Source organism: Erythrolamprus reginae, chromosome 10 (assembly GCF_031021105.1).
Source record: "Erythrolamprus reginae isolate rEryReg1 chromosome 10, rEryReg1.hap1, whole genome shotgun sequence".
In the NCBI taxonomy this organism is placed as follows: domain Eukaryota; kingdom Metazoa; phylum Chordata; class Lepidosauria; order Squamata; family Dipsadidae; genus Erythrolamprus; species Erythrolamprus reginae.
Window position 1 is genome coordinate 49645768 of NC_091959.1, and position 18579 is coordinate 49664346.

Here is an 18579-nt window from a genome sequence, read left to right on the forward strand (position 1 = left end):
TATTATTTCACTGAAAGAGTCGTAGATGCTTGGAACCAACTTCCAGCAGACGTGGTTGGTAAATCCACAGGGACTGAATGTAAACATGCCTGGGATAAACATAGATCCATCCTAAGATAAAATACAGGAAATAGTATCAGGGCAGACTAGATGGACCAAGAGGACTTTTTCTGCCGTCAGTCTTCTATGTTTCTATGTTAAAACTTACAAAATACTTTGAAAGCAGGGTTCACTGAGCCTTTATTTCTGTTATTACTTTCTTAGGTAACCTCTATTTTATCACTTTAAAAAATATGAGGGTGACTCCAGTCAGCTCCTTACTTAAAAGGAGATTGTCCATCTGAATACATTCAGTCCACCGCCCAATTGCTTTTCACCGATTCTAGTTTTGCATTCTGGACATATGCAGGAAAGGAAGAGAGAAGACCGTCCCCCTAAGGCCACTAGAGCCGTGGTGAGTTTTTCAGCCTGATGAGAGGTGCAATTCCTACTTCTCGGGGAGTGAGAGTGCCATGATCCTCCTCCTCCTTAGGAAAAAAATTACTCGTTTATTCAACATAAAATATCCAGTGTGGAATTGCACTGCCTCGTGGTGTGTAATTAACGGAGACAGATGAAAATATACGTGTACAAGAAGCTCGGGATACAGAAATCACAGTTGGAAACTGTACATTCGAACACAGCAGACACTGAAATAATCTCCCTCTGCCCCAGACACTGAGAAATACAAATACCATTCTGCACAGCATACACAGCAAACTCTGGCCAAGGCTTCGCTGGTCCAGAGCCCCTGCAGAGTCCCAAACACCACAACTCCACCTCAAATGGCCTGGTTGCCTTTGCTTTTTTAATGAGACCTTGAGGTGTTTAGAGCCCTGTCTTCGTTACATACGTTGGTGAATTTCTGGTATTAAAACGCTCCACGGAGACCAGGAGGCCAAAACTTATTGTCCGAAACGGATAAGGAAAAAAAAATGACAGCGCAGTTCAACGGTCGTCAGCTTGCAAAATCGGCTTGCATCGTCAGGGGAAAAATCTAGCCCATGGAAATAGCCTGTGATTCGGTTTGAAAGAGGACCACCTCGTTTGGACCATTATGTTTTCATGTCGGCAATGAAGCTGCTCCTCTGACCTGTACAAATAATTTGCACAAATGACTAACAGAGCTTCCCTACAATTTTAGGTAGCAGTCGGCCAACGTTCTAGAGCCCAGAAAGCCATTCAGACCCATCGAAAGAGAATCAAGTTCTTTATGGGCCAAGCATGAGTGACCACGCAAGGAATGAAACCATCTTAGTGGAAGCCACTTAGCCCTAAACATGTTAGAAGTTGCTTGCGTGAGCCTCTAGCACACATGCAGACACACGCACACATCATAGCTATATAAAAGTGCAGGCCTCCTTAAATGACCTCCGAGGCCTCCTGGTCCTGACCCGATGGCCAGGTGAGGTTTTTCACCTTCGCTGAGCCGGCCAGAGACTGCTAGGCGTGGAGACGACTGATGGGAGAGGTGAGGAGGAAAACCTAGCAACGAGGCCCTCTTTCTTCTCCCGTCTACGAACTTTTGGTATTTGTGGTTGTGCCCGGTGGTAGAAAGAGGGTGGGTCAGCGGGGTGACGTCCACGGGGCAGCCAGGAACCCTCAGCTGGAGAACGTGGAAATGAACCCAAAGGAAGACCACCAGCCTTCTGAGCTGCATGAAGAAATGATCTCGTTTGACCCAACAGAATCGGCTGCCTTCCATTTTACTGGATGATCCTATATTTTCAAGAGAATTTTGAAGGCAGGGTTTGCTCAAAGTTTTCTCCTCCAGTTGCCTCCTGAGAAGAAGATTCCGGTCTTTGGGTCAGCTGGGTGGACATTTCCTGTGGCACAACCTTCCTTTGGAGACGGGACAGTCATCGCCGTATGCTGGGCTTCCAAATTCCCATTTATTTATTTTTTTGCAGGATTGACTTCCATAGCCAAGGAAGTTCTCCATCGGTGGGAAGAACAGCATTTACCCGAAGGCCTGTCCACCCTCACAATCCCAGTTGCCAAGGAGACTCAGCTAAATTAGCGGTTAGAACCTAAGAACCTAAGAGGAGCCCTGCTGAATGGGGCCAAAGCCCCTCGAGTCCAGCATTCTGTGTCCCAGAGTGTCCCCCCAATTGTCCATGGGGATCTGGAGCAGAAAGAGAAGGCAAGACCCTCCCTTTCCCTTGACCCCCAACTAATGGGACCCAAGGGAACCCTGCCTGCCTCAACCCACATAGAGGCGGCACTTGGACATCCGTTTCAATAAGGGAGAGAAGGAAGGAGAGAAAGAAGGAAGGAGGGAGGGAGAGAGGTAGGAAGGAAGAGAGGAAGGAAGGAAGGAACACTTGGACATCCATTTCAATCACCACCTATGATACACTTGGCATCCCTGAATCTGTCTCATCCTGCCTTGAAGCTCTCCAGGCTGACAGCTGTCACGACCTCTTCTGGAAGGGAGTCCCATCAACCAAGGACCCTCTGGGGGAAGAAATATTCCCCTTGATTTGTCCTCACTTTCTCACCTGTGACCTTTAGGGAGTGACCCCTCGTCCTGGTATTGTGTGAGAGAGAAAATATTTTTCTCTATCCACCTTTTCTCTCCCATGCAGGATTTTATACACTTTGATGAAGTCAATGCCGTCTTTCAAGGTGGAAGAGACCGAGGTTTGTGGACCTTGATCGTTCACGGTGATAGAAAGAGAGTGCAAGGCTGCTGGTCAATCCACCAGCGCCCTTGAGCTACTCTAGGCGTGAGTGGACATATATATAGGAACCGCTCGGCCTTCTCAGGGTTGAAGACATCGGACGTCTTGTGAAGAATGGAGTCCTTGAAGGCCCGGTCATCGCTTGTGTGAGATGGGAGAAGTTCCCTTGGCCACGGGAACAGAACCTGGTTCTCCTGTTGTCTATGTCCACCATGAAAAAACAACGGGGGAATTTGGGGCTCAACCTTCCCATGGTTACGTCACATCATTCCTCTTCAATGCACACAAAGACACACACACACACGCAAACGTCCATCCAGCAGGCGGAAGGCCTCTCCTTGTATGCAGGGGCAGTGAAGATGCAAGCAACGAAGGATCCAGGACAGGCTGACCACCCCGTCTGTGGGCCAAGGGTGATGGTAGTGAGATATTGCACTTCTCGGGCGCTGGGAGTGTCGCTCCGGGCGGGGCAGTCACCCCTGAGAGCCAGAGTTCGACTGGGGGACGCCACGGCCGAACATCTCCTGCCCCCACTCCCTGTGGGTGGACTCCTGGAGGCCCCGGCCACGCGTCTCGATGGGCAGCAAGCAGGAGGCCAAAGCAGCCAAGAGGCAGCACCCGCTGTAGACGATCAGCGTCAGGTAGACCGAAGACTCCAGCATCACCTGCAAAGGGAGGAAGAAGATTATTATTATTATCATCATCATCATCATCATTATTATTAATTAGATTTGTATGCCGCCCCTCTCCAAAGACTCGGGGCGGCTCACAACAACAACAACAAACACAGTAACGATGATACAAATCCAATTCATAAAAAGTAGAGTCCAAACCCCTTAATATTAAAAACAATCCAGACGACACAGTCACCCCATTCTCAAGTGCTACAGTCAGAAGAGAGGGAGGCATTAATGCCCCCATGCCTGGCAGCATAGGTGAGTCTTTAACATATGGCAGAAGACAGGGAGGGTGAGGGCCATTCGAATCTCCGGGGCTGCCACAGAGGAGGCTCTTCCCCTGGGTCCTGCCTGCCAACATTGTTTAGTTGACGGGACCTGGAGAAGGCCAACTCTGTGGGACATTATTATTATTATTGTTGTTATTATTGTTATTATTATTATTATTATTATTATTATTAAATTTTATATGCTGCCCCTCTCTAAAGATCTCTGAAGACTTGAGAGGGTGGGCAACCTCGTCCGGATGCTTAGCCCTTTGTGTGTGTGCTCACAACTGTCTCATTGAAGGGTCTTTAGAAACATATATTGGGGGATGAGAAGAAGCGTAAAGAACATCTCAGGAGTCAAGAGGGGTTGTTGTTGTAGCAAATCTAGCACCAAGATCCATCGTATTACTAGACGTCTCCAGGACCCCTGATGGGTGGGGACGTCCCAGGACAGGATGGGGGTCAAAGGAAGCCCTGAGCTGACCCTAGGGGACGGCCTTGCCTTACCTGGGCGATGAAGGGTGTGATGAGGGCCCCAACTCTGGCCACTCCGCTGCAGGTCCCCAAGCCCAGGGCACGGGTGGCGGTTGGGTAGACCTGTTGAGAAAGCCAGGGCCACCTTGAGGCTCCCTGCCCACCCCAAGCCCCCTCCCCTTGGGAGCTCCAACACCGCTGGGGGAGGAGAGGCCCTTTCCTACCTCAGGGGTGTAGACATAGGCAGCCTGGAATCCTCCCGAGATAAAAGCCCTGGCGATGAAGAGGAGGGCGGTCAGCACCTTCCTGTATGGAGAGAGGGGGGCTGGCTGTCAGTGGAGGAATCTCAACGGGGTGGGTCTCCCCCGCATCCCCCAGACTCACCTCCTGACGCAGAGGAAGAGCAAGAGGCTGCAGAAGGCAAAGACCAGGAAGGAAAGGGCCATCGTCTTCTTGCGCCCGATCCGGTCAATCATCCACAAGGTCACCAGAACCCCTGGAGCAGAAGGAGAAGCAGTGCCTGGGTTCGAGTGCGAATCCTTCCAGGTTGTGGGAGAAGCTGAGCCGCCTCCGGTATGGGAGCGTCCGGCCAGCCACTGGCTCTAGGTTGCCTTATCAACTTTTACAAACCAGCTGGCCAAACCGGACACCTTCTCCCAGGGACATTTCTGAGAGCAGGATTGGGCTGCACAGATGTCCAGGGCTCGAGAGGGTCAGGTTGGGTGGATTCACTGAAGTCAAAGGAGGATCGCTCGTTCCTCCCTGCAGCCTCTCCCCAAAAGACTTTGGGGCGATCTGGGGGAGTCAAGTGGGGGCTTCGAGACCAGAATCCCCAGTTCAATAGAAACGGGATAGGAATGAAGGGAAATGGTCAGCCTATATCCTTTGAAGGGAAATCCCAGAGGCCAATGTTTATTCTTCAATTGTGTTTAGCATCTTGGCTACTGCAGCCAAATCTTTAAAATACACTGCTCAAAACAAATAAAGGGAGACCCCAAAGAACCCACCCTAGATCTGAACGAATGAAATATTCTCACTGAATCCTTTGTTCTGTACAAAGTGGAATGTGCTGACAACAGAATGAAATTGATGGTCAATAAGTGTTGCTTCCTAAGTGGACAGTTTGATTTCACAGGAGTTTGATTGATATAAGTCCACTTATATAAGTGTTGTTTAAGTGTTCCCTTTATTTTTTTGAGCATTATATGTTGGCAGTGTTGTGTCAGTTTTAATCGGGCCTGAGAGAGGGGGCTGGTATCCTGCCCCCTCTCGCCCCTCCCCTCAGTTGCAGACCCCCCCCCTTCCCCTTCCCCTTTCCTACCTGGGAACTCGGAGAGGGTGGTCCAGAGCAGATCGATGTAATCCTTTTCCGTCAGAAATTCGCACGCCAGGCTGCATTTGGCCTTCACCGTTTTCCTCCTGCTGGACACTTGGATGGAGGGAGGAGGAAGAGAGGAGAGGAAGGGGGTGAGGTCTTGAGGGGCAGCCTTGTGCCCCGAGGCCTGGCTGGGCTCTCTGGCTCACTGTTGCCAGAATCCCCCTCACTCGACCATCACCCAGGTTGAACCACCAGATGCCCACAGGGTGACCGGCCCACCCAGCGCAGACTCTAGGGGCCCTCGTGCCCCTGGGCAATGCTTGAGCAAGTAGCCCTTCCAGATATTGCCTCGGTGGTGTAGTGGTTAGAGCGCAGCACTGCAGGCTCCTTCTGCTGATCACCGGTGGTCAGCAGTCTGGCAGATTGAATCTCAGTTGGCTCAAGGTTGACTCAGCCTTCCATTCTTCCAAGGTGGGTCAAAGAGTTGGACTTCTCCTGGTCCCGTTGACCAAACAATGTCGTTTGGCGGGCCCCAGGGGAAGAGCCTTCTCTGTGGCAGCCCCGGCCCTCTGGAATCAACTTCCCCCGAAGATTAGAACAGCCCCCACCCTCCTTGTCTTTTGCAAGTTACTCAAGACCCACCTATATCACCAGCTATATCGCCAGGAATGGGGGAACTAGGACATCTCCCCCAGGCTTTCTTATATTTTATGTTTGGTATGTATGTGCTGTATGGTTTTTAATTGCTGGGGGTTTTATATAATTTTTATTATTAGATTTGTTCCATTGTTATACTGTTTTTTATTATTGTTGTGAGCCGCCCTGAGTCTTCGGAGAGGGGCGGCATACAAATCTAATAAATAATAATAATAATAAAAATAAATGAGGACCCAGATTGTTGGGGGCAAGAGGCCGACTCTCTGTAAACGGCTTAGAAAGAGCTATAAGAGCCCTAGGAAGCGGTAGATAAGTCTAAGTGCTAATGCTATTGAGGGGGGCTGCTCTTCGCCCTAGCAGGCCATTGGCTGAATGGCCATCTTGTCAGTGGGTCCTCCTTGACCTCAGCTGAGGGACTATCCATGGAATAAAGCTTCCCCCATCTGGTGCTGGACATAGAGGGGACATCAGCTTGTTTTAGTGGAGAGATTAACTCCAGGCCAGGCTGTCCAAACTTGACAACTTTAAGACTTCCAGAATTCCTCAGCCAGCGGTTAAAATGTGGTGGTGACCAGGACTGGAGAATTAGCCGGGAATCAGAACCAAGGCAGCCAAGAATGGAAGACCAGCAGCTGGTGGACAGAGCACCTTGAAGAGGCGATGCTGCTGTCCAGTGCCTTCCCTAGGAAGAGCCCCTTGGACTGGCCTTAGGACCAAGGGCCTCCTGGGCCTATTCCCCCCTGGCTCTGTTTGACTCACAGCTGCAGAGGTCTCCCGCTTGAAACAGCTCCGTGGTCAGCAGGACGAGGCCGTAGTAGGAAAACGCATTGGAGAACCTGGGAAGAGCAAAGGGAAAAACTTCAGAAAACCAACCCCCACCCCAAGGGAACCATGATCAAACAACAAGGGTGGAACAGCCAAGAGAGAGGGACTGAACCACCCAGTTGGTCAATTGATCAGGGGTACTGAGACCTCTGGGTGAGGTCATTTGTGCTGAGGACATTACCTGGCCCCACAGACCTATGGCTTCTCAAAGGACTCGTGTGGACAGAGGGTGCCAAGAGAGCTGATGGTCAATGGCCATACCTTTGCTCCCTTCAGCCAAACTGCCTGCAGCCCACCAGCCCACTGGGACGAGGGGCCAAGCCAGGCAGCCTTGCCATCTTACCAGATAAACCACAGCAGAAGCGTCGTCAGTCTGAACTTTGGAGTGAACAGGTCCCTCATTTTCCCTCGGTCTTCCTGTTTGGGAACAACGGACACCGTAAAGTCAGGGGCAAACGTCCAGTTTCAGGTTCTCTTGGGTCAATACTGGAGCCAGAAGTCATATCTCTGAGGTCACCAATCTCTGTTGTTAAAAAGGTTTGCCAGCCATTGCGAAGTCTGAAACGCAACCACTGTTTATGGGGAAGTCCGGGTTACAACATCTGTTTTTCCTACAGATCCCACTGCCTCTGGATCTGCTGCCGGAGGGAGGTTTTCTCCGCAGTTTAGAGTAGAGTAGAGTAGAATAGAATAGAATAGAATAGAATTTTATTGGCCAAGTGTGATTGGACACACAGGGAATTTGTCTTTGGTGCAGATGATCTCAGCGTACATAAAAGAAAAAGATACTTGTGATCCCCTTATATAGAGCGCTGGTGAGACCACATTTGAAATACTGTGTCCAGTTCTGAGGACCTCACCTACAAAAAAATACTGACAAAATTGAACGGGTCCAAAGACGGGCTACAAGAATGGTGGAAGGTCTTAAGCATAAAACATATCAGGAAAGACTTCATGAACTCAATCTGTAGAGTCTGGAGGACAGAAGGAACGTTTAAAGATGTTAAAGGGTTAAATAAGGTCCAGGAGGGAAGTGTTTTTAATAGGAAAGTGAACACAAGAACAAGGGGACACAATCTGAAGTTAGTTGGGGGAAAGATCAAAAGCAAAGTGAGAAAATATTATTTCACTGAAAGAGTAGTAGATCCTTGGAACAAACTTCCAGCAGACGTGGTTGGTCAAACCACAGTCACTGAATTTAAACATGCCTGGGATAAACATAGATCCATTGTAAGATGAAATACAGGAAATAGTATAAGGGCAGACTAGATGGACCATGAGGTCTTTTTCTGCCGTCAGTCTTCTATGTTTCTATGTTTCTATACACTTGTCAAGAATCATGTGGTACGACACTTGTCATAGGGGTCAAATAAGCAATGAAGAAACATGAGAAAGGTGGGGTAGAAGATTAGTCAAACCAAACCATCAGGAAGACAAAGGGTCCCCATCTTTCCCTCCTCAAGACTCGGGACGGCCACAAAGACCGTTCTTCCGAACTCACCTGCCTGGACATAATCAGCTTCCCCAGAGGCATCGGGGCGCCGTTCTCGGTCGCAATCCTTTTCAAGGTAGCAATGGCCTTTTCTTGGTTACCGGTCAACACATCGTATCGGGCACTTTCCGGCAGCCACTGCAGGAGACAAGGAAGACCCTGAGATGTTGCCCAGTTCAGCTTTCTCCAACCTGATGGCCAGCTTGAAGCTCCTATCTTATCAGCTGGAAGCAAAGTGGGGTGGTCAGCTCTAGTAACTGTGAGAGGGACCTTGGAGTCCTATTGGACCACCATTTAAATAGGAGCCAGCCGTGTGCAGCAGCTGCCAAAAAGGCCAACACAGTTCTAGGCTGCATCAACAGAGGGAGAGAATCAAGATCACGTGAAGGGTTAATACCACTTTATAAGGCTTTGGTAATGCCACACGTGGAATACGGCATTCAGTTTTGGTCGCTATGATGCAAAAAGGATGTTGGGACTCTAAAAAAGTGCAGAGTAGAGCCACAAAGATTGGAGGCTAAAACATATGAAGAACGGTTGCAGGAACTGGGCACGGCTAGTTTAATGAAAATAAGGACCAGGGGAGACAGGAGAGCAGCCTTCCAGTATCTCAGGGGTTGCCACAAAGAAGAGGGAGTCAAGCTATTCTCCAAAGCACCTGAGGGTAGAACAAGAAGCAATGGGTGGAAACTAAACAAGGAGAGAAGCAACTTAGAACGAAGGAGGAATTTCCTGACAGTCAGAACGGTTGATCAGTGGAACATCTTGCCACCAGAAGTTGTGAATGCTCCAACACTGGAAGTTTTTAAGCAGATGTTGGATAACCATCTGTCTGAAGTAGTGTAGGGTTTCCTGCCTAAGCAGGGGGTTGGACTAGAAGACCTCCAAGGTCCCTTCCAGCTCTGTTGCTGTTATTAGTACTTCTTGAGGACATGAAGCTGAGGAGCATCTCAAAGGCTTAGACTAGCTAACTCCGAAGGGAGGGAGGGAGGGAGGGAGGAAGGAAGGAAGGCCACCTCGGTGCAGAAGCCACATATGCAGCCATTGCCAGAGACTCTGATCCCAGAAAGGCTACGTACGAAACACAAGATGGCGAAGAGCAGAAGAGGCAGAGACGAAAGGATGAGCAGCCAACGCCAGCCAAGGGTGGGCATCACGAACACGGCGAGGAGGACTTCAAAGACCGTCCCGATGGCCCAGAAAACCTGTCCGTGGAAAGGAGGGAAAAACAGGAAGGGTGGTTATTCCAACGGATGAGTCCCATCTCAGCAAGGCCAATAAATGTGACGCATGGTGTGATTGGATTGTCTGGTTGAGTCAGTGTTTCCCAACCTTGGCCACTTGAAGATATTTGGACTTCAACTCCCAGGATTCCCCAGCCAAGTTCAAGTGGCCAAGGTTGGGAAACCCTAGATTGAGTAAGACATAAGGTTTTTAGCTGTAGTTTTTTTAATGTATTAGATTTGTCTTGGACGCTTTGTTTCTATATTTATTCTGTCAGCTGCCCTGAGTTTTTGGAGAAGGGCAGCATACAAATCTAATAAATAATAATAATAATAATAATAATAATAATAATAATAATAATAATAAATGAATGGCCATGGTTTTTGGTGGCCACCATTGGTGGAAAGTCTGTTCTGCGCGACTTGCTCACCTGGCACACACCCAGCAAAGTCCCAAACAAGGAAATGGGACAGTGATGGACCCTGAGATGGCTACGTGTGCCTCAGTTTTTCCTTCTGGATTCCTCTCTCACCTGAACTCTGACTCCTCTCCACTCACCTCAATCAGCAAGATGCACTTTGCTCTGGATTTCATGGGGAGGAATTCTGCGTACAACGTTACCCTGGAAAGAACAAAAATATCAAAGGGGCAGATTGCAGCGTTGTATGGGCCTGGGGCCTGATAGCCAGTAGAACCGTTGACTTGTTTATTGAAGCTCCAGTGAAAACGTTCCAAACAGCTTCATTGTGGCTTGGTGATGGAGTCGGTCATTGAGCAGCCTTGGGGAGATGGCGGCCATTCCAAGCAGGCCGGGTGGGGTCTGCACAATGGGAGGAGGGTATACTCACGACTGGGGGACGCCTCCGATCCCAAAGCCCACCAAGCCCCTCAGGACCAGGATCCAGCTGTAGACTGGTGCAAACCCACTAAGGACTCCATAGTACAAGGTCCAGAGGACGCTGATCTTCAGCCCCTGCGCAGAAGGAAGAAGCACCAAGAAGGCAAAATTTACTGCTCCCAGACGAAAATCCCAAACTTTCCCCTTAGGGAAATATCTTAGGAGATCCTCCCTGAGCCTGTCAATGGGATTGTGGGATGGGAATTGCAGAGGACTGAGGTGGCAGTTCATACATCTGGAAGGATGCTAAGCCCAGCAATGATGGTTTAGATGCTAGATTGTGCTAAATTAAGCAAATTAACATACAAATCTCAGGGACCACCTTCTGCTGCACGAATCCCAGCAACCACTTAGGTCCCACAGAGTGGGTCTTCTCCGGCTCCCGTCAACTAAACAATGTCATTTGGCGGGACCCAGGGGAAGAGCCTTCTCTGTGGCGGCCCCGACCCCCTGGAACCAACTCCCCCCAGAGATTAGAATTGCCCCCACCCTCCTTGCCTTTCGTAAGCTACTTAAAACCCACCTCTGCCGCCAGGCATGGGGGAATTGAGATTCCCTTTCCCCCTAGGCCTTTACAATTTTATGCATGGTATGTCTGTATGTATGTTTGGTTTTTTTAAAAAATATTAATGGGTTTTTAATCGTTTTTAGTATTGGATTATTACTGTGCGCTGTTTTATGATTGCTGTTAGCCGCCCCGAGTCTTTGGAGAGGGACGGCATATAAATCCAATCAATCAATCAATAAATATAAAATAAAATAAAATAAAATAAAATAAAATAATAAAGACTACTACACAGTTTGGGGAAAATTATATAGCTGGATAAAAAAGAAAAAAGAATTGAACTAACGTTTAAGAAAAAGAATGAATCAATGGAAACAGAATTGTAAAGTATTAAGCTAATTCATTTTATGGTTTTTTTTAATATATCTGAAAGTTTGTCTGTATGTCTTGTTTTGTTTGTTCATTATTTTAAAAAAATGATGGTTTAGCCTTTAATGCAAGGGGACTAGCAAATATCTCAGGGGGCGTGTGGGAGACTTACGGTTTTTCTTCCATATTGGTCTGAAATATTTCCCCATAGTGTGGAACTGAACATCATTCCCAGGAAAACCACCTGCAACAAATGGACCAAACGCATTTGCTAAGGGCCAGCTGAAAAGGGGGGTTCCTGCTTCCTCACGATGAAGGAACAAGATTGCTTAGGCACGACACATCGCACAGACTCTCTGCACAAAGATTTTACAGGGCGCCCTTTGCCATCTCTACAGTAAATAAACAACCATTTGTTGATGGGTTTGAATGTATTCCCCACCCAACTCAAATGGTCTCCGGGCGTTAAACATCACAGAAGATAATAAAGGATAAAAGGTAATAGTAAAGGAGAAGGAGAAAGGAAGAAGGATCAGGTAAGTTGGCCACAACATTAAAAATATCAACACAACGTACTGGGTGTGTAGGTGAAATGCATTTATCAGGCAAAATATGAGAAAAATCCTTAATCACTTTTGACTCGTTAAATTCAATCTCTTATTTATTCAGATTTATTGATAATCTTCGATGGGCCCGTGGCTTCATGGGATGGAATTATCTGGAGGGGATCACAGGGTGCAATTCCACGCATGGGATATAACAAACATTGCCATAGCAGTTCTCGGTGCCTGCAACTTCTTGCAAGTTGGTCAGGGAAACAAATCCTTTATTCCCCTGAAAACAACAAAGTGGGTTCCTATCAGCCAATACATTGTCACAAGCATCATTGGTGGCCAAGCTCCAGATCCAAGCTGCTGAATTTAACTAGAACAGGCCAAGATTCTCCGCAGATGCGACGGTTGCTTTGTCTCAAAGTGGGGAGCAAATCTAGTGCTGAAATTCAGCATTTGGGGTGTGGCTCAATGGGGCCACAACTAAGGAGCCATACATAGGGATGTCTACAGTTTGCTTCTAGCAATGCCAAGAATGTTTATGCTCCCTGATTTATTAAATGTGCTTGCTGAAAATAGTTGGGCTCCCCCCCCCCTGTGTTAACATCCCACGGCAACAAGGGGAACCCCCCTAGAGAACACAGAGGAGGAGCGGTGTGGTATTTTCCTACCGATGTGAGCAACGCAACCTGCCAGGTGGGTAATCGCCACTCACAATGAAGCTGTGGTGCCAAGATGCTCAGGATCATCATTTCCATGGCATCAGCCATCTGGAAGCCAAAGGAGACAGAATTCATCAGCCCTCTGCCAAGGTCACAGCGGGACTCCAGACTGGGACAGTTAAAACTTAACTCTCAGAGACCTCCAGCCAGCCGTGGGGGTTGACGTCCACCAGTCTTAACAGTTGCCAAGTTTGGAGACACCCCCCCCCCCCCTATCCAGGTGGAGCAGTCAAGATAAGCCCAGTCTTGCTTTGATCTAATACCCCCCAAGAACCCATGGGGAAGGGTAGGTCCCTCTACTTGCCCATGCTAAGCCGGTCAGAACGGAGAGTTTCCACTGGAACTTGCCAAACCCAATGGCTTCCACCACGTCTTCCACCATGAAAGTATCTGGAAGGGAGATGCCAGGAGGCAAAAGTGGTTTCAATCCCATTCCTAGGTGGCTTTCATGCGCTGGGCTGCCTAGGACCACTGTGCTTCCCCCCCTCAAGGCCAAGGGCTAAGTGATCTTCTACTCACCATCCGTTGGGTTGGCAAACTCCTTCGGCACAATGCCTCCATCTTCCAACTCTACAGCTTCCAGGTCAGTCTGGACACCCTCAATCTGAACTTCGTGCTCTCCTGACACGGTGTCCTCTTCGGACCGAGTGCTTTCTCCTGTCCGACGGAACTTGACAACTCTAGCAGGATGGAAGAGACTCCATGGAGGTGGGGAGGAACCAGAGTTTCCATACCTGCCTTGGCACCTCTGCTGGTCCCAGACATAAGCTGAGGTCTTCTGCTGGGGAGCCACAGCAAGGTCTATTCCTGTCCGGATGTCAGATTTGCAGAGAAAGTTTCTATCTTTCTTTCTTTCTTTCTTTCTTTCTTTCTTTCTTTCTTTCTTTCTTTCTTTCTTTCTTTTTTTCTTTCTTTATCTATTTATCTATTTATCTATCTATCTATCTATCTATCTATCTATCTATCTATCTATTTATTTATTGGATTTGTATGCCGCCCCTCTCCATGGACTCGGGGCGGCTAACAACAGTGACAAAAAACAGAATGTAAAAATCCAATACTACAACAGCTAAAAGCCCTTGTTATAAAACCAATCATACATACAAACATACCATGCATAAATTGTAAAGGCCTAGGGGGAAAGATTATCTCAGTTCCCCCATGCCTGATGGCAGAGGTGGGTTTTGAGGAGCTTACGAAAGGCAAGGAGGGTGGGGGCTATTCTAATCTCTGGGGGGGAGTTGGTTCCAGAGGGCCAGGGCCGCCACAGAGAAGGCTCTTCCCCTGGGGCCCGCCAACCGACATTGTTTAGTTGATGGGACCCGGAGAACTGGTCACTGGGATTTTGTCTGTTGCGCCAAAGGGCGTCTTAGCAGTAATAGCTCACGAAGTCAAAGAAACATGCAAGCTATTTAACGGAGAAGGATCTTGATTGCTCGCCAGAAACTAAATTTGTTTCCCTGTGCAGATGGCAATGAATCCAGCAAAAGCGACAAGGTCAGTCAGTGCTGGGAATGCAAATATATATCTGGGATCCCAGACAATGGCACTCGGGCTCCCAGCTGGCTAAATAAATGCATCTGACACAGACAAACAGGGAGGGCCTGCTGTGGCTGCTTTGAGAAGGACACGCGGAGGCTGAAAAGTGTCTCAAAGAGAATATTTCACATTTCTTCAACCAAGAAGCAGTGCTAAGTCATATGCAAATGAAATTTGGAAAGGTAAGAAATGAGATATTAGAGGTTTTGGGGTAATTTGAGAACAACCAAGATTTTGAGTTTGGGTTGGGACGTAGCAGGGCTGAAATGCTACCTTTTTGGCCTGGTCCAGATTGTATCAGTACCAGGGGCTATCTGTGGTTTGGAGAACCAGTATCAGTGGTGGTGCAAGGCTCCACCCACCCCCATGGACACCGCCATTTTCATGTTTCTAGCCCTCTGCGCATGCACAAAGTCCGTGCTTCCAAACCAATAGGGAAGGGAAGTAGATTTCACCGCTGGGACAGAGCTAATAAGGACAAGTACTGTAATGGCAGAGAATAATCGTCGTTCAGGGGTGAACAGGGGAGTCTCTGGCGCACTCTGAGCTAGGTGACATTTCATCACCATACTAGGAAACACCATCAGTGCTAAGGACAAATCGCCTGGGTTTGAAATCACCCTGGCCACAAATGGTCCCATCCTGGTTTTTGAGCGTGTGCAGAACCCGAAAGGACCGTGGGGCTTGCGTGCTTCCCCCCCCATCTGTGGCTGCTCTTCATGCGTTGCCCATTCATATTTCATCAGCATGAATAATGCAAGACGTTGACAGACAGACAGACAGACCCTTCTAGCCACAAGGGAGCCTCCATTTGCAGAGTGGGGAAGGAGAGCCAGCGCTTGATGGAGACCCCTGCCCAGAACTCTTAGGCGGCACTGCCACGCCTAAGGGAACTTTACGGCATTGTGGGAGCCATAATTTATCCCACAAACTCTATGCACGTTAATAAAACCTGTCTGAAGAAGAGCAGAGATGTGGCAGAGATATTGAATCCACGTTGAATTGTTTTCCTATTCCAAATACTTGGGTCACTCGGAGGGTTTCCTGATCAATTGTGTCAACTCCTAACCCCCAACGCTTCTCCCTTAGACTCTCCACGATTGACCTCTCCAGATTCCTAAGAGGCCAGTAAGAGGCGTACATAAGTGCACTGGAGTGCCTTTCGTCCCCTGTCCAATTGTCTTTCCTTTATCTCATATATCATATATTTCTCTTCCTGTCATATATCCTCTCCTCTAAGCCCACTTTCACCCTTTTTATATTATCACATGTCTATTTTCTTCCTATGTACTTGTGTATTGGACAAATGAATAAATTAAAATAAATAAAATAAATAAATTGTGTGCCTCCCCCACGGCCGGCCTGCGTATTCAAGAATCCAGAACCCTTATCCGTTCTGAAATATTAAAACTGGACTCCCCCTCCCCGCCTTCATTTCACCAAGCAAAATGGGCCGTAGTAGCTATCGCAGTCTGGTTTGGCCTACAAGGGGGATCCTGACCGAAGGAAACGGCAGGACAGCTTCCCAGAATTGAATTGGGCCCTTCTGCTGCTACTTTGAGATTTTGGGAGTGAGGGGAGGGGGGAGAGGTTTGAGGGGGGCATGATCAGAGGGTTAGACTTCCAGGAAAGGGGCTCTGCTTTCTACCGACTGTGGAAGCTTTGCAAAGACTGGGGAGGAATGTTTTAGAAAGTAAGACACTGCCTGCCAGCCTTCACCGGAGCCGGAATAAAAGAAAAACAGGGCCATCCCACGGATGTCGGGGGCGGGGGGGGGACTGTGCTCAAATGGGCTTTGCCTGGCAAAGCTCTCGGGTGCCCGAGGTGTCTCCGTGGGAGGCATTTGTATGCGCCGAAGCACCTCGCGGCTCTGAAAGGAGCCAATTAAGCCAAGATGTAAAAAAAGTCTCCTTCTCCCAGAGAAAATCTTGCCATTTGATCTGTGCCTGACCCACCAGCCAGCAGTCAGCAAAATAGAAGGTTGTTTCTTGACAGAGCCAGACAAGGGGAAATTCAGATTCCTGCAAATGTGTGGGTGTCCCTGCTCACCACACGTATCTGAGGTGGAAGCATGAACTAAGCCCCCTCTTCTGCCTAGCAATGCCGTGCATATTCTCCCAAGCCTTTCAAAGCCTTCCTCCTCCTCCTCCTCCTCCTCCTCCTCCTCCTCCTCCTCCTCTTTTCGGATCTCTCTGCAAAACCTGTGGTTGCAGGAGGAAGCAGAGGGATTCCCAGCCACCCCCATTCTTGCAGCATTCAGGAAGAGAAGGAAAAACATGTCCGGAATCTAAGATCTTCAGTTCCCACCATTGCAAACATTCTGAAATTCCCCTTTAGAAAACGGCACCTCTGACAAAAGACCAAGTGTTAATCCTGGGAGGAAACCAGTGATGTTTTGGGCAGGGTCCCCCATGCAAGGACCCTCCAGGTGGCTGGGAGGATGGGAGCGCTCCAGTGCCAGGCCTCTGGAGGATCCCAGCTGTGGGGGCGGGAAGGGGGCCTTGCAAGCGAGGGATTGGGGGCAAGGCACCGCGGGGCTCAATGCAATGCCCCTCGAGGGACTGGGGCGCTCTGCCCATCCCGGGTTACTTACGGCAGCTGCCTTAGCTGGAACAGGTCTTCCTCCATTGCAAAGGTGTGGCTGTAGGTCTCATCGCCCTTACATGGTGGGGAGAAGCGGTGCTTTCAGGAGGCTGCCGAGTAGGACAGCTCCCGTTGCAACCAGCCAGCCTGCGCGATGCAAATCCAGGAGGAGGCGGCGAGCTCTCTACCACCAGCAGCGGAGGGAGGGAGGGAGGGAGGGGGCAGCTTGCTTGCCTTGAAATCCTCCCCTTTTCCTTGCTGGCTGCTCTCTCTCCGCTTCCCTGGCTGCAGGGCGATCTTCCGCCTCGCTTGCCAGAGACCTTCTGCAAAGCCCCAGCCAGCGGTTAGGAAAACCTAGAGTTCTTGGGGGGGGGGGGGGGGCGGTGGGGTGAAAGACCTACACAAGATGGACCCAGCTCTCTAAAGCTCCTCCTACAGCTGTAGGGCTTGCTGCAAGAGATGACTAAGAAGAGATTTCTTGTTGCGGGGGTCGAAGAGATTCTTGGGTCCAGAGCATCTTTTCTTTCCAGGGGCTGAGCCACTGAGCAGGGGAGGAAGCTTCCATCTTTTGCCTCTTCTTCACCTGTCACTCGAGTAGCCTTCCAGGGCTGGCTTTTGCAGGTGGAGTGCTTCAACTGAGTGGAATAAAATTGCAATAAATGAATTTTAGCATAGTAAAGCGCTAAACTCAGTTCAAAATGACGGATACATGTGGTGGAGGCATGAAAAGAGATGGGGAGCAGCAAATAAAAGGAAAGAGCAGGGGGGTCACTCAAGATCCCGATTTTCCTATCAGAAGAAGCACCAGTACCTCAATTTAGACTAGAATAAATGTGCTCTGCCGTAGCTTGGAGTAAACAACGGGTGCAATTATGATCTTACAGTCTCCTGGTGAAATCCTGAAATTAATGCACCTGCCTCAGAATTCAAAGCTTGATGCCCCCCCCCCAAGTCTTATGCCTCTTAGATGTGTTTGTGTGTGTGTGTGTGTTTGTTTAAGTTGCTCTCTCTTAGCTGGAAGACAGAGAGTGAGGAAGACTGCCTTCTGGCATGTTGGGAAGCTTGAGGGCATTGGGTCTGTCTCAAAGAAGTTGGCTTAGAGAACTCCCCGACTCTGCTTTTGGGTGTGTTGGCTCTTGATTGGGCTGAGTGACCCTCAGGTGCAGGGAATCAGCAAAGCCCACACTGGAGTCCAAGGTGCAACTAGATCAGTGTTTCCCAACCTTGGCAACTTGAAGATATCTGGACTTCAACTCCCAGAATTCCCCAGCCAGCGAATGGGAGTTGAAGTCCAGATATCTTCAAGTTGCCAAGGTTGGGAAACACCAAACTAGATAATGCACAGGGAGCCTGAAGCAACACAATTTCCACCCAGACTTTGGAGGTGTCCGCTTTTTTCTCCTCTTCCCGGATTGCTCCAGCTCATTGCAAGTTTTGCTCAGGATTGACAAGGTTGCCTTAAATTCTAAGTATATTATACAATGTGTTTGAAATATCTCAGAACTGCTTTCCTTCATTTCTCACGTGCTGTTTAATATTTTGATTCGACCTCCTTAAATATATTCAAAGTGTTGGGTTTCAGTTGGTGTTTGGGGGATGAACAATTAATAGTTCATTTGTCTTTCCTTTCTCTCACTTATCATATATATTTTCTTTCTTCCATATATCCTCTCCTCTAAGTTCACTTATATATATTACTACATGTCTATTTTTCTTCCTATGTATTTCCCTCTGGGCTCAGGGGACTTACTCC

General features: G+C 48.7%; 1 protein-coding gene across 1 annotated transcript; it reads right to left on the reverse strand.

Moving 5' to 3' along the window:
- Positions 1 to 2662: 2662 nt before the first annotated feature.
- Positions 2663 to 16894, reverse strand: SVOP (SV2 related protein). The gene is made up of 16 exons (XM_070762556.1): positions 16837 to 16894; positions 13224 to 13384; positions 13009 to 13094; positions 12654 to 12752; positions 11604 to 11675; positions 10508 to 10632; positions 10218 to 10281; positions 9515 to 9640; positions 8445 to 8573; positions 7287 to 7360; positions 6878 to 6954; positions 5465 to 5572; positions 4528 to 4639; positions 4368 to 4449; positions 4177 to 4266; positions 2663 to 3388 (listed from the first exon to the last, which is right to left on the reverse strand). The coding sequence occupies exons 1-16, from the start codon at positions 16869 to 16871 to the stop codon at positions 3197 to 3199; spliced, it is 1632 nt and encodes a 543-aa protein (XP_070618657.1). The 5' UTR covers positions 16872 to 16894; the 3' UTR covers positions 2663 to 3196.
- Between the last annotated feature and the right edge of the window lie 1685 nt (positions 16895 to 18579).

Excerpts from the sequence above, each read along its gene's own strand:
- SVOP (XM_070762556.1), bottom strand. The coding sequence starts at position 16,871 with ATGGAGGAAGACCTGTTCCAGCTAAGGCAGCTGCC. Across the intron at positions 9,641-10,217 it reads AGTGCATCTTGCTGATTGAG|GTTTTCTGGGCCATCGGGAC; the intron begins GTGAGTGGAGAG and ends TTCCACGGACAG. Across the intron at positions 8,574-9,514 it reads TCTTCGCCATCTTGTGTTTC|TGGCTGCCGGAAAGTGCCCG; the intron begins GTACGTAGCCTT and ends TGTCTCCTGCAG.